Raw genomic sequence first — 21976 nt, forward strand, 5'->3', positions numbered from 1 at the left:
TCATGGTGCGGCTCTTCCAGGAGGTCTTTCGGCTTCTTGGTTGGCTCCAGAGTTCATTTTTGGGAGGCGGAACACGCAACCGCGACATTAACATCGCGCGCGCAACTTAGCGACGAGGGCATCGCTGGCAGGAAACTGTCGAGAAGACTTGAAGACTTTTTTAGCTTACAAACACGACCGAAGTCCGAACCAATCTGCTTTCCTTTCCTACACTGTCCCTTTTTAATATCTGGGTTAAAGAATGGGGCCCATTGACGTAGTGAGGAAAAATTTGGGCCGAGCCCGTTGTACCATGCGAACGAAAAGTTCGGGGAGCTGGACCGGACTGGTTGGTTTGAAGGCCCTCGGCCATTGACTGAACAGGGGCCTCCTTACCGGGTGGTATGGGGAAGTAGAATAAAAATCTAAATGGTTATTTATAGAACAACAAATAACGTTTAAAGTGTACTAGATTTTACGTACACATTAATTTGATACGTCAAACGCGTCTAAAGGACCTTTTGAAAAAAATTATTATAAGCAATTTGGGCCCCCTGAGCCGGCGGCCTTTGTCGATCGCCGTCCAGCCGACCTGGCCAGTCCGGGTCTGTCGGGAAGGTGCGATGTTTCTAACGTTGGCTTGAATGGTTTTTGAAGAACCAGCGTAAAGTTGAAAACCAGCCTTTATTTGGAAACACCAATTTCCGTTTCCAACAATTTAAGAATATTTCCTATCTAAAGCCTAACAAAACATATATTGACCATGATATTTAAAAAAAAATTAAATGGGTTATATATTTGTTATAACCCTCGTTGATTTACCCGAATCTTTCTCTCCGGCTTTCACTGGTCCCCCCTCGTTGTCTTGTCACGACTTCCCGAGATAGTTATGGGAGATCGTTGAAATTTAATGAAAATAAATATTAATAATCGGCTAGACTAATAATTAAGGCACCAACTTAGGCCTAAGTTATCAAGTAGGAAATATAGGATAACAAATTTAATTGTAGGACTTTACATGAACATTTCAGAATTATAGGAAAATAAAGGGATTATAGGATCGCTAGGAGGCTAGAGCACTGAGACTTATAAATGGTACGAAATTAAAATTTACTAGAGATGGCGCTAATATCGCTATTCCTTTATGTTTAATTAACGTCGTACATTAAAGTGATGCGTGTAGAACACTTCTACAGGGGCCAGTAGTCTAAAAATAGACCGCATTGCTTAGGTCAGGGTTTGTGGAGAGATGAAGTATAGCGGTGAAGCTCATTCGCTATCTTATTTCCAAAACCACGTATCTTTGCACAAATAGTTTTAAAAGATACGTGGTTTTGGAAATAAAGTAGCGCACTGATGTTTTGTAGCTATAATTGCGAGTTTACAGATTAGATTTTTAAAGTTAAATTAGAATATTGATTTGAATTTATGGAAAAATGTTATGTAAGAAAACTTAAAAAAAAACTTATTTGAAATTTCCGATGTCATTTTACCACTATTTAAAGACAACTAAATTAAAAAATGAAAGCACAGCACCGATAAAAATAATTGTTCATAAAACTATATTTACCGCCCGCAAATTCGTAAAATTTATAAAAAGTATCGCCTACTGATAAAATGGAGTAGAGTCGAAGACGCAAAAATCTTTCTTGATATGACGAAAGCAGAGAGCTGATGACGAGCCCCTAAACATAGCTCTCGCTGCGCCTTCTGGCGCAGATTAAGAATATTAAAGAGTACAAAAATCGGAGTCTATCAACCATCTCTCCACAAACCCTGCTTAGGTTAACTATTACCCTTAACCTCAACAAGTGTTTATGGAATGGGAAACCTATATTTCAATAAGAATCTAAAAATAAGTCGGAAAAAAAGTGAACGATCCAATCAAAATACATGTATCTTTATTGATAGAAAACCCTGAATTGAACAAGTTTAAACATCGACATAATTTTTATAGCGACATAAAAAGTTGGAGAAACAGTATCTATTTGGGGGGTGGGGGGGAATTGTTTTCGGGCTTTCAAAAAAGGTCATTCTTTGTGTATAATTTTGAAACGAACACTTAGAGACATACGCGATATGATTTATGAGATGATGATGCATTCATTAAGATTTCTGCTTAATTATTGGTTACCAATTAAGTACTTTTACGAGTACAACTCTTTTCAGAGTATACATCGTTAATTTTTGTTAGACACGACTTACTCGTTAGTGTCGGGGATTTTGGGGAACACCACTGTTAAATTGTATTTACTCTCGTATTTTTGGTTCGAGGGTTTATTTTTGCTTCAAAAACCAACGGACTTTTGAGATGTTAAACAATAACGATAAATTTAAAATGATATGTCTATCAAACAAACCGCTTATTTTTAGATCCAATTTATGTCTTTATCACAATACCAAAACTTTTCTTTAAAAAGGGGATCTATGAAATCATCACGGCTTAACACATTTTCTTTAATAGAATCAACACCAATTATTAACACTACCACTACTTTTTATTGCGTTTATTTTCGTTAATAGTTATATCTCAGTTTTTAACTTCTTTTCTCTCGAAATAAAGGCTATGGTGTTATAGTTTTAAAGTATGAAGGCAACGTTTTTCTTTTGTAGTTATTTTTTCTCGTTTCATCAATTTATTAGGCGAATTAAACATTTAAGTTTAATTAATAAATAAATACTTAATCGACGATTAAATTTGATAAGATATATTTTCCACGGTTTAATATAATTTTGTTATATCTTATGTTAAGGGAAGTGGGCGTGGAGGTTTCGTGGTGACATAGTTGAAGGTGGGTTTCAATCCAGTTTCTAATTTCACATTCTCCCCCTTTGTGGAAATTCTAGCTACGACATTGTTGGTCCATTTTATCCAAACCTCCACGTGCACTTTTTTTTAAATAATATTAACAAATATTCAACTTTTAAAAGGAAAATTAATTCGAATAAATATTACGATATGCACCATGGATTAAATTATGTTATAAAAAATAATAAATCCCCCTTCAAATAATTTTTAAAAGAGGGTGCAATTATTATTATTTTAACAGGTATAATACACATTTTTGCATATAATCACAAACGTTTATAATGAGGCTTAATCGAATACAAAATAGCCGCGTTTTTCGTAGCGGAGATGTGGGAGTTTCGGCCATTTTCTTTTGATATTCTGTAGGTGGATTCTACTGAAATTGGTAGAATCCTCCTACAATGTTTTTGTCTGAAGCCCAGTTTGGTCATTTATCCTAAATTGACCTTACCCTCTTAAAAACCTCCAAACATCTCAACTGCAAAACAAAACCGCTTTAAGTACGCGCACTTTACAGCGAAACATAACTCCTCCGAATGGTGACATTTGAACCTTTAAAAGACCTTTAACAAGAGAACGACCTAGCAATCTAAAACAGTCATTGGTTCCGCTTGAAAGTCGATTTCGATAACATTAGATATTGGGTACATGATATCGGGTTTAGGAGAATACTCTAATAACCCTGATTATTCAGTAAACCATCGCGTGAAATATGGCAGGCCTATAAGAATTTAATTGACAAATAATAGACATAAATAGGAACGCCGGTTTTCGATGGTCGATGATTTAAAGTCTCATAGGCCCCGTGTTAAAAGAAGAGACAACGCTAAATAGGGCAGGGCTCACGTTTTACATAGATCGAATCCAGCATTATTTGTTTTCATATATAATTTTTAACGAGATAATTGAACGTTATTATTATGGAATACATCATCTCTCTATTCATAAAGCAATCAGTCAATATATATTTTTGTTATATCTTGCTGTCATTTTTTTGGTTTTGTTTTGTACACGACCGTATTATGTATAAGGCGTAACTAACTACACAACAATTAGGTTTTGTTTGTTTTAATATCTTTTTGATGGTTTTTCATTTTCAGACTCTTAATACATACCTCCAAAGTATTTGTTATACGTAGATTTGACATTTTTAAATGTATTTTATAAATTTTGATAACTACAGACGCGGTAAATTTTTTGTTACTTAGTGTTTTTCCTTAAACTAACCAAATTAACTAGATCATTTTATTGGTTTGGACTAGATTCGGAAATGGCCCACTTTTATGGTCCCAAGTACGCCCCCCTCTTAAAACTTTCAGACACGTAATTTTTTTAATTTTCTTTGTTAAATATAGAATTAAAATGAACCTATATTAATATACCAAAAATGTATGAGGAAATTGTATATACAATATTATTATTATTATTGTTATTTTGTCTACATATACAATATGATACACTTTACAGTGAGTCATTTTTTTTAACAAGAGCATAAGTTTTTAACGTTTTCTAAAAACTGAATACCCTCGGAATATTTTTTTCGTCTTCAATCACTAGAGCATATTATTTTACAACGGTTGTGATATAAAAAATATAATTTGTTGTATTTTTTAATTTTTTTTGACAATTTTTTTTGTTTTGAAATGTACATCGACAACACATACGGGGCTAAGCCTAAAATCTTAAGGGGGTTCAAAATAACCAATTTTTAAGCGCGCGCGTGACTTTTTCAATACGAGAAATTGGTTACCAATTTTTTCTTCGCTACATTTTTAATCTTTTTGATGTTAATTATTATAAGATGACAGTTGTTATTAGCCCCTTATATTTCTTTAATAAATGTACGACATTTTACAGAAATGTTTCCCTCGAAATTATTTTAAAAATTAAAAAATATAGCTTATCTATTAATAATTAATTAATTAATAATTAATCTATAATATACCTTATCTATTTTCCCATTTTCTTTTTAAAGTTACGTCGATTTAACTAACTTGATTCATTAATTTCTAATTAAAAACGTAATAAGTCGTATTTTTTTATATATATTTTTTGCACGATGTTTTGGTTTTGTTTTCGACAATGAAGATGAGCAAATTTATAGACAGGGAAGCTCAAATGACGATTTCATTAAATCGGCAATGATTTTTACTAATCATTCTTTTTCCGTATTATTAATCAAACCACGATGAGAATAGATTTGAAGCTGTTAATTATTTTTCACCTTTTAAGGTTTTATTTTTTATCGTTATTATTATTTTTTTAGAGTGGGGGGAGAGGAAATTAAAACGGTTATTAAAAAAAAACCGAAAACATTGAAAAGATTTCCCTCTCTCAAAATCTCCAATTTCCATAGGGTGAATTTTAACGTTTTTTCGGGTTGAAGAATATTATATTAAATTCGCGAAAGATTTATAATTAGTCGCAGCGTAACGAATACGTTTTTTCATTATTGTTATTATATAATAATTTATTTACATCCAAATACCCATCGAATTAGTTCGAGTCGAAAGCCAATGGTATCCGAGATAATTAATTCGAATCCATTTACGAAATACCAATTAGCGGACACACTTACGAAGTTTTTTCTTAAAAAACTTCGCATTTTATTTTGCTTTTTTTTGGAATATATTATAATTTTTATAAATCCCCAAGTTAAAACGCGTGATGTATACATTGATTTTAATAAGTATAGCACGTATAGATCCAGCGTTTAATATCGGAAACAGAGGCCTAATCTCCTTCGTTATATTTTATACATTGAAAGACTATTTAGGAGAACCGTTTTTGCGTCCCTTTTTTCAAGTTTGTTTTGTTTCGGGTTTTTTTTTAACTCTTTTTATTTTTGGCAAGAAATAGAATATATATCCCGTGAGAGGCGTTTGACGTACTTACCCCCGAACGCCGGGTGACCTCGAGTGGTGATCAACAACAATTCCTCGTTGCGCGTATCGTGTGGTTTTATCGCGAATGTCCTGGTCGGCGTTTTACGTTTGTTCACGCTTGAGGAATGTTCTCGTCGTTGCGGATGTCCGATTTCATTTTGACAAATTCGCGAGCGACTTCGTCGTTGGATCTCTGCGACAGGATTCGAAGGATAGTCCAGCCCGTTTCATCCATGGCAATGCGTCGTCCCAGGGGTAGCCAACAGGCGCAGCTTCCTTGATCGACTATGTCTCGAAGCTGCATAACAGCTACCCCTACCAGACGGTCGTCTCTGGCAAAACAGTAATCCTTCACACAGATGTCCAGTTCGAACGAGGAAGGCTCTTCTTCGTTGCCGATAATGCTGCGCAAAATGGAAGAGCCACATCATTATTCAACTCAATTAATGACATTAAAAGCCGCTAGAGGACTTGGGCCTCATGTGGTGGCACGGGTTATTATTATTATAATAATAATAATAATAAAAATTAATTAATTAATGATATAAAAAGTAAATCGAGGACTTACACCTAATGTGGTACCTCGGGTTATTATTATTATAATGAAAATTAATTAATGACATTAAAAGTTGATCGAGGATCTGGCCTAATGTGGTGGCACGGGTTATTATTATTATGATAAAATTTAATTAATTAATGACATTAAAAGTCGCTAGAGGACTTGGACCTAATGTGGTGCCTCGGGTTATTATTCATATAATAAAAAATAATTAATTAATGACCTTAAGAGTCGCTAGATAACTTGGGCCTAATGTGGTGCCACAAGTTATTATTATTATTATTATTATTATTATTATTATTATTATTATTATTATTATTATAAAAATTAATTAATTAATGACATTAAAATTTCATAGAGGACTTGGGCCTAGTACTGATTATTTTTATTATTATTATTCCTCAATTTAATTACGTGTAAATTTTAATTTGTTATAACAATGATTTTAGTATATATATTATTTGATATATTTGTTATAAAATTACTCTGTTTTGGCTTTCTTAGCAAAACATATGAAGTACAAATTATTACAACGTTTAATATTGTAATAACTATTCGAATTTAACTTGACATAATTGAGACAAATATATTGAAATTAAAAAATTAACATAAAAATGTGTAAAAAAAAGAAACAGAATTGTTATCGTAACCGAAAATTTCCATAAGAATAACTGAAAATATTTTCCCTTTCCGCAAAACATTGCGAAATTAACGATTTTTCTCAGTGAAAACCGAGCTTCATGCCAAATGATGTCCGGAATACGGCAATCAAAATGAAGGGTCGGCCATTATCAACCACGATTAATCATACAGGGAAACTATAGTCTTATAACCACATAATACTCTCGCGTTCATTTGGGCATATTCGGGTGCTTGTGCTACTAGGGCTATGATGCTTGTGATACTAGGGCTATGATGCTTGTGCTACTAGGGCTATGATGCTTGTGATACTAGCGTTAGGATATTTGTGATACTTGCGTTAGGATATTTGTCCTACTAGAGTCAGGATGCTTGTGCTACTAGAGTTAGGATGCTTGTGATACTAGGGTTAGGAGGTTTTTTACTAGGGCTAGGATGTTTTTACTACTATCATGGCTAGGTTGATTATTTATTATTTATTATTAACCCTTTCAGCGCCTTTAGGCACAGAAAAATTTGGCGCCCCTTGGCATTGGTCAGCTAAGGAGGGGCGTATCGGTTTGTAATAAATAAATAAATAAATAAATTTATTTTAGTTTCTTCAAACCTTTTCGGCGGTATTTTGAGTAGGGACAAGCCAAGTGCAGGGACAGTGGGGCTTTATCAGAGTTTTGGCGCCCCTAGAAAAATGGCGCCCTAGGCACGTGCCTACTTTGCCTAATGGTGAATACGCCCCTGGCTACTAGGATTGGGATGCATGTGCTACTACAAGGATTAGTGTTCTGTAGCTACGAAGGTTAGTGTTCTGTTGCAACAATGGTTAAAGTGTTATGTTGTTACAATGGTTAGAGATCTGTTGCTACGATGGTTAGAGTTATGTTGCTACAATGGTTAGAATTCGGTTACTACAATGGTTAGAATTCGGTTACTACAATGGTTAGAATTCTGTTACTACAATGGTTTGGATGAATGTGCTGCTTGTTTGGAATGAATGTGTTACTTGGTTGGTATGAATGTGTTACTTCGTTGGGGTGCTCGCGCACAACCCATAACGATTATTCCATGACGAAAACCATATTCATTCAACGTTATCGAATGAATCACACGTTACTATTCGGAAAAGCGTGGATACTTACAAATGGAAGGTTTCGTTGTACTTTGGAGACCAGTTGTTGTTTTTCGACTTGGTGGCGTGTTTTCTCTTTTTATCACTGAGATGTGGTCCAACCATATTAACTTCCACAAATGGTCTAAACATACTCGTCGTCGGCCATTTGAGGTCGTTCGCAGCAACAACTACAAAAGCCATTTTAGAACCTTCTGAGAAAAATACCTTTACAAATATTCTAGAACTCACCTTTCACCGTGATCTTGTGTTCTCCCGTTCCAGGATGGGTGAATAGATCCACTTGAACGGAAACTTCACCCACACTGCCTTCTTCGGCCATTGGCGCGTCTGCAAGCGAATCAAGTTACGTCCGTAAGTATTACAATCTAGTTACTTACAATAACTTAGATAAGGGGACGCTACAAACCTTGTTTCGTTTGAGTCGTGACGAAGGTTTTGATGAGAGTGTCAGTCGTTTGCGTATACAGAGAAAGAGCGTATCGCAAAGACTGAAGCTCCGAACTTTTGTCCAAAAAGGCTTTTTTCAGGCCATTTCCTCCGGCGTGGAAATATTGCTTGATCGTGTCCAGTGCCACGTCCAGCACGGCACATTGTTTAGGACTCAAATTCTTCTCTACCTCCTACATTTCCCCAAAAACCAAAACAACACGGTTAAAAATACTATTACGTGTCGAAAAGAAGTCCATGTAGACTCATTTCCGTAATTCAAAGTAAAGTTTTGATTAAAATGGACGTACCATGACTCCCAAGGTGGGTAGTTTGTTGGCTGTGACATGGTTACGAAACATTCTAGACACATCTTCTATTTTGGCATTAGGTAAGTTTGGTAAAATCATCTGCGCAATTGAAAGGGAAGGTTTGAGTAATTGTTGAAAGAAAGATGAAGCAGAACTACTATTAAGAAGGTACTGACGTTCTTTTCCGACATGGGAGGTAGCACCACAGTTTTCTCCATCGTATGCATAACAATCTTCCAGAGTTCCTTGAGCAGTCGTTTGAGAACGGTTCTTTCGCACACTTGAGCAAACATGGAGAGCTTTCCATCTAGGATGTCCATCAAAGGATGCAGAATGTGGTCCGACTCGGCAGTCACCTCATTCCTTTGAGATGGCTGATTCATCGACACCTGACCGCTACCTTTGACCGTTACCAACAAAGCGCTTAGTTCTTGCATACTCAGTTTGATGGTGGGTTCTAAGCTGAGGGCGAAGACGCCGCTGAGGTCGTCCAGCACGGTGTTCAAAGACTGCTGGAGTTCCTTCAAAATGTTGGCCGCGTCCGACTCCAACTGAAAGAACAGGCAAAACGGAAAGACAGTTTACCATCCGACAAAAAACACCGATTCGGTCGGAGACGTGAGATCGAAAGTGTTTACATACCTTTTCCCCTCCCATCGACTCAAACATCTTTTCCAGCTGAACCCTCAGTTGCTGAATGTTATTCATCAGTATGCAGGCGGTCTTTTCGTTGGCAACGTAATGATGGAATTCTCTCTTGGTTATGTCGGCGTACGCTGTCAAAACTTTTACTATCGTCTGGAAAGAGAAATTAATTAATTCAATACAACGTGAATTAAATAAAACAGGACCAACTTACTTTGGCGAACCGTTTCATGTATCTCTTGACTATTTCAGGATCAGGGCACTCGAGTTTGCTTATGACATCGAAGCACTGCGTTAATTGCGTAAAAACATCTACGACGGAATTCGAGAATAAAGCGTGTTCGGAGCTTTGCTGGAACTGTATGACCATTGTAGTTCAAGTTAGATTTACAAATTCTTTAAAAATTCATTAGAAATAAAAAAAAGTTGGTTCTTACTCCATCTTTTTTGTCACGTAAAAAGGCACTGTTGAGGTATTCCAACGACACATCATCATTTTCATTCAACCACTGCATGACGAAAGGTTCGAACCACCTGCAAAAGACCACGGCGGTTAGATTAACTCGGATTACGACGAATATGGCTGGAGGGCCTTACGCAGGGTATTCAGGCACCGTTTCCTTATAGGTAGGAATGTCCTTGACGTAATTATTGTAGAACCATTTCACTTTGAAGTGCAGGTTCATGTAGGCCGAGCTTTTGCACAGTCTGTGTTGTTCGTGTTCTTCTAGGGCATATTTCATATCTACAGCGAAGAGCGTCCACATCGTAGACGCGCTCAGTTGACCCACATTCAGTTCTTGAGGAAACCTGCGACGCGAAAGACAATGGCGTTATCGCAACGTTCGAAAGGGGTCGCTATCATCGAGAAAAGCTTACTGGTTCAGGACGGGAGTGTAGCTATTTCTATCTTCCTCTATAACTGAGACCATCAGAGCTATGAGCTTATGCCAGAAATCCAGATTGTGCAAGCTGGGGCCGTGGTCCTCGGGAGCGTTCTCCTTGTTCTTAATATCGGCGGGGTCCACTTGAAACTCTCGGTTGTAAAGCTCGTAACAATTTTCGAACAGGAACTGATACGTCGATCGCAAACAGGCTTTCGCGCAGTCTTTGACCACCGTACTAGCTCGCGGCGGACTCGAGAGTTCTTGGACCTTTGACCACAAGGAGGACAAAATTAACATCACGTTGAGGCTCCGAGAGAGATGGACTAGAAACACGTACCTTCATCCTAAAGAAGGTGATACTCGTCAAAAGATCGACGGTAGATTTCAAATCTTGTAATTTCTCGGGGCTCGAGGCGGGGAAGTTGTTGCGGTACATTGAGAGATCTATCCTCAAAGAATTGTGCAACTGATCCAGCAACTTGACAAACTTTTCTTTCTGTATAAACGTATTAAAAAGTGGGCTATGACGGAAGTACTTAAACGCAAAGTCCGCGTATTAAGCAGTCTTTACTGAAACGGATTGTACAAATGCTAAGACACTTAAATTCCCTACTGGGGAATATTAAAGCAACCGCGTTAATAAATAACAAACTGAGAAAGAAAAAAGAAGGATTTAACTTCTCTTCAAACAAGTGCAAGGAGCAGCAGGGTCGGGCGCCTACACTAATGGTTTAATGACGTGAGACGGAAGCACGCGAACCAGGATAGCGTCTGTATTAAAGCCTTCTCCGCATCGAGTGGATAGTCGTTAGACACTTTATTTTCCCCACCTTAATGATGGCCAATCATACGCGCGGAAAAGGGGTTCGTAATCATTGGCAAAGAACGACCGAAGGCAGCGAAAAACAAACCCAACTATTACCGATGTCAGAGGGAAAGAATAGTTAAACAAAATTTCTTTCGCCTTCACGGAGTCCACTATGTGTATTTAATTATTAATGGCTTCAACAACTATAAATATATCTTCCGCGTGAAAGTAAGTATTTCGGAGGCTAATGGTGTTCTACGTATCACTGTATTCCCAGATGCTCATCATATATCTTCTACGATAGAAGTATCCATCTTGACGCAGTTTTCACCCGCCTAACCATGAAACATCATGAAACTAAACTGGGTAGGGATTTTTACTTATTTATAAACCATATTGTTTACGATATAATAGTTATTAGAAACGTATTTTGATAACTCAGCTAGGCTAATACCCAAGGCACCACCTTAGGCCCAAGTCAGCTAGCGACTTTTATTGCCTTAAACAGGTGGGCGGATTACAATGCGTAGGAGGGCGGTGGCCAGCCCTACACGCCACGCGAACCAACAGCACCCTACACTAACTATTACCGTTAACCTCTACAAGTTTTTGTGTAAAGGGGAAACCAGTGGGGAGTTGTTCCGAGCTGTCACCCAGTGCCACAAGTTGGGATAGAACCCGGTTCGTCTTGCTACGAGGTGTAAATGCTAACCAATCCGCCCCCCCCCCCCACTGCTCAAGTTAAGCGGTTCAGGAATATGCATTTTCCGTCGTATAATTGGTTTGATACGCTTTTGGTATTACTCGGGTAGATAATTTAGAGAAGACTCACCCCGAAATTGGAAGCCGCGAACCTATCGCTGGCCGATACGGCGGAAGAAGCGGCCGTGTGTGCGTAATAGGCGTTGATGTTGGCGAGTAGGGTGCTCATGACGGCGGGCACCCCTTGGCACATGTACTTAGTTGACAGGCAGTGGAAGTGTCTGCAAAAACAATTCAATATTTTAATTAGTCGATTAGGTTTTCCGCCGGAACCGATACGAACGGACGTTATCAGAATGACTTTTTAACGCACCGCCTTAATTGCTTCGCTATTTTGTCGCCATAGTAATAGTATTCATTACCATTTTCAACAAAGGAATGTTTAAAAAAACGAGGGAATGAAACAACGTTTTGAGAACAACAGAGTAGAGCGTTAAAAACTTTATATTTACTGTATAAAGGGGAAAATATTAATTTAGGGCGAATGGAGGCAACGCCGTGAGAATATTCTAATGACGCGAAAAGTCCTATTTTATGCAAATTAAAACTGAACCTAACGACTTTATATTCCGAAAGTCGTTAAAACAAGCTTGTCTCCTTTAAAGAGCTCTTCCCCTCATTTAATAAGCGCGTCAATGCGAGCCAAAACTAAGAGGGAGCGTAGGGAGGATGATGACAGCGGAGACAGTAGCCATGGCGCGGAGAACGGGAAGAAAGCTAATGTTTCATTAAGTTTCCCGTATCCTGGCACTCTCTCTAACGACCAAATAATTAGAAGTGAATATCCGAGGGGAGAGAAAACGCGTCAAACAGTAAAGATTATACGGTTACGTACGGGGAAGCATCGCCCGTCGAAATGGAGGATATTATGTTTTGGCGTTAGAAACGAAAAGAGAGTTACTTACGTCATGGCTTGATATATGGACTCGATTCCATAACGCATGGCAAATTCGTCGACTATATCTTGAGACGGCACGTCGAAGTACACTTTCCAAGCGTCATCCTATCACAGGGGATAAATAACGTTATTGATTCCATCGGGGATAAATTTCCTTATTGATAGCACCGGGCTGGAACATCTTTAACGATACCATTGGGGTTACATAAACCTCGTTATTGATATCCGCCGGGGATAAATTTCCTTATTGATAGCACCGGGATGGAACATCTTTATTGTTACCATCGGGGATAAACCCCGTTACTGATATCCGGCGGGGATAAATTTAGTTATTGATACCACCAGGGATAAATTTAGTTATTGATACCATAGGAGTTCAATCTCATTATAGATACGACCAGGGATAAATTTAGTTATTGATACCATAGAAGTTAAATCTCGTTATTGATACGACCAGGGATAAATTTAGTTATTGATACCATAGGAGTTAAATCTCGTTATTGATACGACCAGGGATAAATTTAGTTATTGATACCATAAGAGTTAAATCTCGTTATTGATACCACCTGGGACAAATTTAGTTATTGATACCACCTGGGACAAATTTAGTTATTGATACCACCTGGGATAAATTTAGTGGAGTTAAATCTCGTTATTGATACGACTAGGGATAAATTTAGTTATTGATACCATAGAGGTTAAATCTCATTATTGATAAAACCAGGGATAAAATTCTGTACACCGATTACAAGCATATGAAACTGACGTGTGAATACAGCCTTTGGTAAGGTAATTTTGTAATCAGCTACGTAATCACAAGTTTGTACACCGATTACGAGGAATGATCCGAACCTCACTGACACCATGGGGGATAAATCAACTTAGGAACATATTAGGTTTAAGTATACATGTATATACCGGCAAAAAGACAATCCTGGAAGAAATTCAACTCCCGATATAATAGAAAAAGAAACGTTTTGGGGGAGAAATCTTACCCCTTTGGCGTCGGGTAACTTGACAATTCCACCGTTTTGCTCGCAAAGATAATGGAAGAGATTCTAAGTTGGTCGTGGAAAGGCGATCCGAGAGAAAAGGGAAAAAAAGTGGGAAAAATAATTGGTTCGCAATTAGAAACCCCATTCCAGTGAGAGATAATTACTGGGAAGAAGAGAGTGGTAATACACGTGGAAAAAAGGAACGTACTTCGTGCAGACAGGTGTATTGTACGTGGTAAGGCGCGACTTTCTCTTCGCCTTTAATCTCGACACTGATGTGGAGTCGAATTGCTCCTGATACGGCTGACTTATCCGTTCGCTTCTCTAAATTGCGCCCCAGAAAATAACACATTTAATGAGAGAGAAAGCGACGATTAAATTAGTTTCCGTCTCTCTCCGGTTCTTCTCTGATTATTTGAAGGGGCCAGATCCGGTTACGCTTAAATCGGGTTCATTAGAACCGAAGAAAGAGAGAGAGGCGGACAAAGAAGGCGATTAAAGAGAAGAGGCACTAACCCAGATTGTACCAGACGTCCATTTCACCGCTGAGCGTTCGGACTTCGATGATAGTTTGACCCAAAAAATCGTCGCTTTCGCGCGTCAATTTTTGCCTTAACTTTGACTTTAAATCGTTATCTTCGTCCCTGTTTGTTTTTTATTGTGTAAAAAAATTGAAGTCATTGAAATTAATGGTAAATTTGGTTTGGTATTCTAGCAATGGTAAACGAATACTTACCATACTCGGACTTTAATACGGTCGGAAGAGTTGTGGCATTCGCTGTGTAGGAAGTAAAAGAGTTAATGTGTATTTGCTTTAATTCAGGATTCAATTGACAGAAATATCAGTCAAAATAGATGTATATAATATATATATATAAGAAGAGATAAGTATTATTCGTACAAAATGTCTAATGGTTTCCGCTTGGAATTTGTAACTTCGCGTGCTACCGCGGATTTTTCGAAATACTTTTCGAGATAAAAGATAGGGCGGTACAAAATTCTTATAATTAAAGCAATTTTTTCAAACGATTTTAGGGGAAATATCTTACAAATAAGTAAATAGAAAGTATATTTTACATTTTACGACATAGATGAATATTTCTATCGTAAATATATATATTATAAACTTCTGGTAAAAGGTTTAGTCAGTTAATAGGTCGCTTTGAAAGTTATTGCGTTTTCCATTTGACTGCTGTCGAGCACTCTAGGTGGCTCTGATCTGCATTTTATGTACCATTTCTCACTCTCGGGTGCTCCGAGACCGGCCAAAACCGATCTGCCGATTTCGAAAGATCAACGGATCGAGATTAAGATCGGAGCAAATTATTGCGTATTCCTTTTAGATTTTTTTTGGCGAAATGGCAGACTAAGATGCGAAAATTCAAATTACTAGCGGACGAAAAACAACAAAGCGCTGGAATATGTTAAAGGAGTGTTCCATTTACGGTTTTACTCTAGTCGATTGTGGCGAGATCTATGACGTCAGAGACGGATTCGGAGCGAATGTCGAGCAATCAAATGGAAACGGCTCTTAGAATGTAACTTACAAAAAGAATTTTTCGTTCCAAACGGGATTAAGATCCTGTGGCATGGTTCTTGTCCTTTTTTTGGTTTTGCCAACTTGGACCGTGACGTAAGGGTCACTGGTTCCACTCTTATCCTTGGCGATTAAACCCTGAGCACAGATGACTTCCCAGAGACATTGCGCGAAAAGGTACGTTGGAAAAAGACGCGAAAGTAACAAGAAATTAGAAAAGCAATATCGGGAAGTTGCGGATAAGGGCAATTACTTAAGGGCATATTTGAGGTTCAATCGAAATTATTTCGACCACTATTAATTGTAAGATCTGCTATAGCTTATTTTTGATCCAAGAAAATCGCGAAAATAATTCTCGACCTTAACCGACCATCGAGGTGAGGTACTTAAGTAAATATCATCGAAATACATTGACAATTCGATGAGTAATTAAATTAACTAGTCATAAACCTTAAACTATCTATAAAGAGCTATTTTACTTTGTATACCAACACCTCGTAACTAAAACATGCTTTTCCAAATCAAATAATTATCTAAATTACTAAAATTAATTAGACCGTTATTCAGAACGACATAGGGCCTACAAATATCCATATAGATAATACACGCTAAATAAAACTCGATATAGTTAAAAATTCAAAAAGCTAACGAATCAATAAAAAATATTTTCTTCTTCAAAAATTGAGCATTGTCACACACCGTGCTCTGAATGTTTTATCAACACAGCATGCAAAACCGTTTCGCTCAAGGGTTACAGAGCTATTCACTCAACGTAAAAAATCCTACAGCTAAATCGATAGGTTTAGTTTGCCTAACGGACTCCGGGAAATTCACCTCAAATACAAAACCGGTAAAAATGATTCCAAAAAGCTTAAAAATGAAGTAGGAAAGAGATGGAAGAAATGGGAGATACAAAAATATGTAACATCGAACGTCAAATTCGTGCAAATGAAGCTACGTCAAAAATGAAACATTCGCAAGCTTTTCAAAAAACTCCGGAACAAAAAAAAAACAAAACTCGTTTAAAAGCCAAAAAAGCAGCGAAAATTATACATTCAAATATAGCGGCAAACGCGAGCCAAGACTTATGTAACGAATTATTAATGGAATGAAACCGAAAATAGAAGATCAATTTGAACACCAAATCGCTACGTCCTAGAGAATGTTTAACGTTTAACGAAATCTGATCAGCTTGTGAGAGGGATATCCGATCGTGAATTAGGAAATTCTCTCCTGATTTAAATAAAATCTCCATGATCCACTTTCATTTTAAAATCATGCTCGATTTGAGGCGAACGAGTTGATCAGGATACGCGAATGTTCAAAAAAATCTTAAATTGAAGTTTCTTCCATCGAAAGCCAAGCCTTTTTCTGCTACATTCAATATAAACTGATTAGGCTTCAGATTGCTTTGATTTCTTATCAAATATCTATAGCCCAACAGTTTGATACATATGTTGATATACAGGAAGTGTTTCTGCAAAGTATTTAAATTTAACGTAAGAAACATTTATCAAGAGACTTTTAAACACGGCGAAAAACCATTCTTTTATTTGGCCGCAACGTAAAATGTTTTTAAGATTTCTGTTTGAAATATGATCAATTTTCCATAAAGTTAATATTTCCGCGTGGCACTAGCCGTGAGTGTCTCATCCAAAAAAAAAGAGCACAAAACTTCGCTCGGATTTTCGCATTCATTACTGTTTTCTAATGATACGAGGCCAGATTTCGTAATGGTTTTTGGGCGCAGAAACACTTCGTGTATATGACGGTTAAGCGATAAAGCGTCAGCGAGAATGTGAGAAGAAATCGATAGTTTGGCTAAGTACTGTTCGCGTTATATAAAAGGCTGTTTCGCACTGGCCAGTACGAACCGGACTTATAATGGTTTGGCTAAAAATGTGTCATCTTGATTGGGTACCTGTGATGGCAATTTTAGCCGACCACTTGCAGGTCCCTTCCATGATTGAGGATTCGCCCTGCTGCAAGGCATCGACATGGGTGTCGGGGTCTATAGTGAAAGTCAGCCTGAAACACAACAACATCACCAACGACACCTTTCGTGAGATTTCGCAGAATGACAACATCGATATAATAATGACCTTTGACCTCTCCACCGATAAATAATAATACCTAGTATACCCGGAGACGGGTGGACCAGTCGCCAATAAAACGTATAAGACCACCACCGCACGATAACAATTCAACAGAGCAAAGAAAAAAAGATAAACACAATAGATACTGACCATCAAAGTGACCACCACCACCATAACGAACCATCACGACCACAATGATTTAATACACCACCACGCATGCGCAGAGATCGCACGGAGCCAATATCGTAATAAAACAGCGGGCTGCCCACCACAACAGAAACAATTGGGGACAATTTGGTTTCTCGATTTGGTCGCGCGTCAGTATATACCTACCGGTGATGGCTATTTTGGCCGACCACTTGGAAGTTCCGTCCAAAACGCTCTGTTTTACGGCCTTCATATGGCCAACGTGGCTCTTTTTATCCACGCTGAACACCTCCCTACGTGTGACGAATACATCATGACGGACACCAAAAATTGCATCAAAACAAAACCAAAATATCACCCGCAACTCCCCACAGATCAAAAACTATCAAGACCCTCCACGCTCGATGACCGACGACAAATCCCAACTATTTATTCCAGAGTGGGTACTTCAAAACATTTATGGTGAAGGATGAGTCGTTGTAGACAAAATGGTGGATGTGGCAATAGGGTCAAAGACTAATTGGATAATAAACGCGACTTTTTAGGGTAAATCTTTCGATGAATTAGTCGCATCCATGATTTCGCCTACACCGATTCATCAAACAACATGGAAGTTTTCGACATATTGTCGTAGACCCTATTACTTAATTAGTTAAAGTTGTTAATTAATCTAGTTTACTTAAAGGGAGTATAAATAATGATAGTCAATGGTGTATCAAAGAAATTCGTGTTTATTAACATGGGACGCTAAACAGCGTAATGTGGAAATTTCGTGGAAAAACTACCTATCGTAATACACCCGAGTGTAGTTTTTGGCTGAGTGTGAAATTGAGATTTGAAATTAACTTAATGCTCCTAGTTTAAAAAACACGTTTCCAAAGTGGTATTTAACAGGTAAAGAACTTTATGGAAGAAAATGGTAAATAAATTTATGGTATGAAATGGGAAATAAAATTATGGTATAAAATGGAAAATAAATTTATGTTATAAAATTTTAAATAAGTGTATGGTATAAAATGGTAAGTAAATTAATGGTATAAAATGGGAAAAGTGATAAATAACGGTAAATAATGGTAAATAAGTTTATGGTATAAAATGGGAAAGTTATAAATAATGGTAAAGAACTGTATGGTATAAAATGGTAAATAAATTTATGGTATAAGATGGTAAAATTGGTAAATAATGGTAGAAAATGGCAAATAAATTTATTGTAGAAAATGGTTAATAAATTTATGGTATAAAATGGTAAATAAATTTATGGTATAAAATGGTAATTAAAGTTATGGTATAAAATGGGAAAAGTGCTAAATAATAGTATAAAATGGGAAGTTAATTTATGGTACAAAATGATAAATAAATTTATGGTATAAAATGTGAAATGTGGTAAATAATGGTAGATAATGGTAAGTAATATATTTCTATGAAAGTATTTAAAATCCTTTAAGATTTAGAACGGACGTGTAGCGTAATTAAAATAAACTTTGGGATCTTAAGTTAATATATTTCGTTTCTTGAATGATTTTCTTAATTTCACATATTTACCATTATTTAAAATATTTACCATAATTACCATTATTTACCTGTGGTATACCCAATATTCTAAAAGAGTAAAATTTTTGGTACACTGTTCAAAACACTTTATAATCCCTTTTAGAATTTCCAGAGCTAAATTTTGACTTTTGCTGCAGAGCTGAAAATTGTTTTGATCAGCTATGATCTGTATCGCCAGAGGGTCAAAAAGCAAAACAAAAAAAAACTCTATGCTTAAAAATTGAGCGTCATTCGCTTCGTATTTTGTCCATTTTGGGTATATTGATTTGTAGGGAAAAGACGGTTGATTTTATAGGTCATCGCCGTTACTACCAAAACTAGGAACTCGGGCCCCCAAAATGTGAATATCTAAAAGGCTCGATTAAATGGCCGTTCCGTAATTGACGAAGTGAGGGCTGCGGAGGGATACATGGAAATCGGGGGGAAGCCCATTAGACGCGGATGATGGAAATCAGAGGAACAAAACTTAATGAAGTTAAGGAATGGGCCGACCGCCGATAACCGAGTCTCCCGATTCATTAGGACCAAATATATTTAGGGCTTTTCCGCTTAGAAAGCTATCGGATGTCGCCGAGATGGCCTTTTCAAAAATAACCCATTTCGCCCTACCCCTCTTGTTGAAATATAAAATCCACCCCGTTTATAAAATGAGCTAATATTTAGACGCCGCTAGATGGCGAACCTGGATGTTCAATATTAACATAAAGAGAAGGTTCTCGTGTACAAAACGAACTTACCGTATCAGTTCGAAAATCTCGGGTTTGTCTCTCTCCCTGATCTTCATCCTTTCCTGCATGGCCATGATGATATTGTTGGCTTTGTCCTCCGCGCCGTGTTTCGAACTTTTCTCGGCCGCTCCTAAAGGACAAAGTCACGCGGTATTAGTATGTTTGTAGATGCTGACAGATTTAAAAGGTTTTGATCCAGAGAGGGTAGTCACTTGAGTAATCATATGTACGAATATCGTAGGTAATCAGTAGAACTCATTTAAGAAAATCAATAGAAATCAACAAAAGACTTTTCAAGAATCTCGGGGAATCACAGAAAAATTGTTAAAATTAACTGGATCAGCAAAAGCTTTTGACAGATCATTTTTTTTAGAAATATCGAAGGATCACAGAATTTATTTAAAATTAACTAAAATCACCAAAAGCTTTTGAGAAATCAAGATTTTTTAGACATCTCGGGGAATCACAGAAAAAGGGTTAAAATTAACTGGAATCACAAAAAGCTTTTGAGAAAGATTTTTTTTTTAAATCTCGAAGAATAACAGAAAAGTTGTTAAAAACCACTGGAACCCAAAAAGAGCTTTTGAGAAGTCTTTAGGAATCACCAAAGATTTTTGAGAAATCAATATATTTTAGAAATCTCGGGGAATCAACGAAAAATGGTTAAAAACCACTGGAACCACAAAAGTCTTTAGGAATCACCAAAATGTTTTGAGAAATTTCGGAGAATCATCGAAAAATAACAGGAGTCGACCAAAACCTTTGAGAAGTCTTTGGAAATTCCGAAAAATGGACAAGATAGCTGGAATCACCAAATGCTTTTGAGAACTCTTTGGAAATCATCAAAAGCTTTTGAGAAATCCTTGGGAATGAAGAAAAACGTTTAATAATTCCCTTAGAAATCCTACAATTGTTTGAAGAAACCCACTGATCAGTGGTAGAGGAATGAGTATAAGAGCAGGGTTGGCAAAAAATCCGATTTTTTCGGAAAAAATCAAAAAATCCGATTTTTTCGGAAAAAATCAAAAAATCCGATTTTTTCGGAAAAAATCAAAAAATCCGATTTTTTCGGAAAAAATCAAAAAATCCGATTTATACGATAATTATCGGATTTTTTGATAATTATCCGATCATTTGATAATAATCCGATTATTTGGATAATTATCGGATTATTTGGATAAATATCGGATTTTTTTGATAATTATGAATATTTGGAATTTAAGTTGTAAAATTTAACGATGATTCCGATGAATTAACAACATTGCCTTTTCAAGTTTCAAAAAAATTTCCAATTTTAAAGTTTAAAATTTGATAAAATTCATTTTGGATAGTTGTAAACATTACATAAATGTCATAAATACTAAATGCTGCTGTATATTGCTTTCAAAATTATTAAATTTATCTTTAAAAACTGTTTTCAGATATTTTAATTTAATTCGATAATTATCATGATTTTTTCATCGGATAAATATCGATAATTATCGTGATAATTATCATTGATAATTATCCATCGATAATTATCGACCAACCCTGTATAAGAGTGACTACCCGATCCGGTGCTGAGCGAGTGGGTGGGCTTACTTTGAAGGCAATCGGCGTTGAGTAGGTCTTTGCATTTTTCGTGGCACTTGACTCCGCATTCTGTGCAGCGTACGCCCTGACGCGCGATACCCCATAGGAGACCCTCGCACTCGTAGCAGTAGGTGGGAGACGTGGCCGTCCACGGCTGGAAGTTGTGCGGCGTCGTGCTCGAAATCGGGTAGATCAAGGCTTGTAGGGTCTTCTTGTAGACGTGCATTTTCTAATTCCCAAACCGACTGCCGCATTAGCCGCCAAACCATTTGATCACCGAACGCGGCCCCTTTTAAAGTTAACTTACCAATTCTTCGTCGTTGAGGGATTGGCGTGGAACTGTAGAAGTGAGGCCGGCATTGCGTTTTGTCGCTGCCATAGTCTGTAGAATTAAATTAGCCAGTACCACCCTTTAGTCAAACCTCGAAACGCGAAAACTCGTCGAGAAGCGCGTGCGTTCGGGGAAACTAACTACGATTCATCTCGAAACAAATAAACAATCAATCTAACGTTAAAATATACGCGACCCGCCATTATTTGGATTATAATAACGGCCAATTAGACTCGAGATAGAAGGTCGCGTTTATTTCCCCAAACGTCAAAACATTGACTC

General features: G+C 37.1%; 1 protein-coding gene across 4 annotated transcripts in view; it reads right to left on the reverse strand.

The window, feature by feature from the left end:
- Positions 1 to 1858: 1858 nt before the first annotated feature.
- Positions 1859 to 21976, reverse strand: part of unc-13 (protein unc13 homolog) — a 233201-nt gene continuing 213083 nt past the window's right edge. For 3 of the 4 annotated variants that reach the window (XM_090163606.1, XM_090163605.1, XM_090163603.1), the window contains exons 11-33: positions 21671 to 21745; positions 21373 to 21592; positions 19801 to 19921; positions 17699 to 17805; positions 15280 to 15421; positions 14469 to 14510; positions 14249 to 14376; positions 13941 to 14056; positions 13733 to 13795; positions 12745 to 12842; positions 11910 to 12060; positions 10607 to 10765; positions 10262 to 10536; positions 9980 to 10192; positions 9820 to 9916; positions 9597 to 9740; positions 9380 to 9535; positions 8914 to 9288; positions 8738 to 8836; positions 8407 to 8620; positions 8229 to 8327; positions 8008 to 8167; positions 1859 to 6077 (exon numbers count right to left, since the gene is read on the reverse strand). In XM_090163606.1, the coding sequence (XP_090019732.1) occupies positions 5786 to 6077; positions 8008 to 8167; positions 8229 to 8327; positions 8407 to 8620; positions 8738 to 8836; positions 8914 to 9288; positions 9380 to 9535; positions 9597 to 9740; positions 9820 to 9916; positions 9980 to 10192; positions 10262 to 10536; positions 10607 to 10765; positions 11910 to 12060; positions 12745 to 12842; positions 13733 to 13795; positions 13941 to 14056; positions 14249 to 14376; positions 14469 to 14510; positions 15280 to 15421; positions 17699 to 17805; positions 19801 to 19921; positions 21373 to 21592; positions 21671 to 21745 (3546 nt within the window). In that variant the 3' untranslated portion in view covers positions 1859 to 5785. Of the gene's footprint in view, positions 6078 to 8007; positions 8168 to 8228; positions 8328 to 8406; positions 8621 to 8737; positions 8837 to 8913; positions 9289 to 9379; positions 9536 to 9596; positions 9741 to 9819; positions 9917 to 9979; positions 10193 to 10261; positions 10537 to 10606; positions 10766 to 11909; positions 12061 to 12744; positions 12843 to 13732; positions 13796 to 13940; positions 14057 to 14248; positions 14377 to 14468; positions 14511 to 15279; positions 15422 to 17190; positions 17298 to 17698; positions 17806 to 19800; positions 19922 to 21372; positions 21593 to 21670; positions 21746 to 21976 lie in introns of all 4 variants that reach the window. The other variant, XM_090163604.1, reaches the window with a different exon arrangement.

The sequence above is a fragment of the Leiobunum rupestre genome, chromosome 11 (assembly GCF_980474605.1).
Source record: "Leiobunum rupestre chromosome 11, qqLeiRupe1.1.hap1, whole genome shotgun sequence".
Classification (NCBI taxonomy): domain Eukaryota; kingdom Metazoa; phylum Arthropoda; class Arachnida; order Opiliones; family Sclerosomatidae; genus Leiobunum; species Leiobunum rupestre.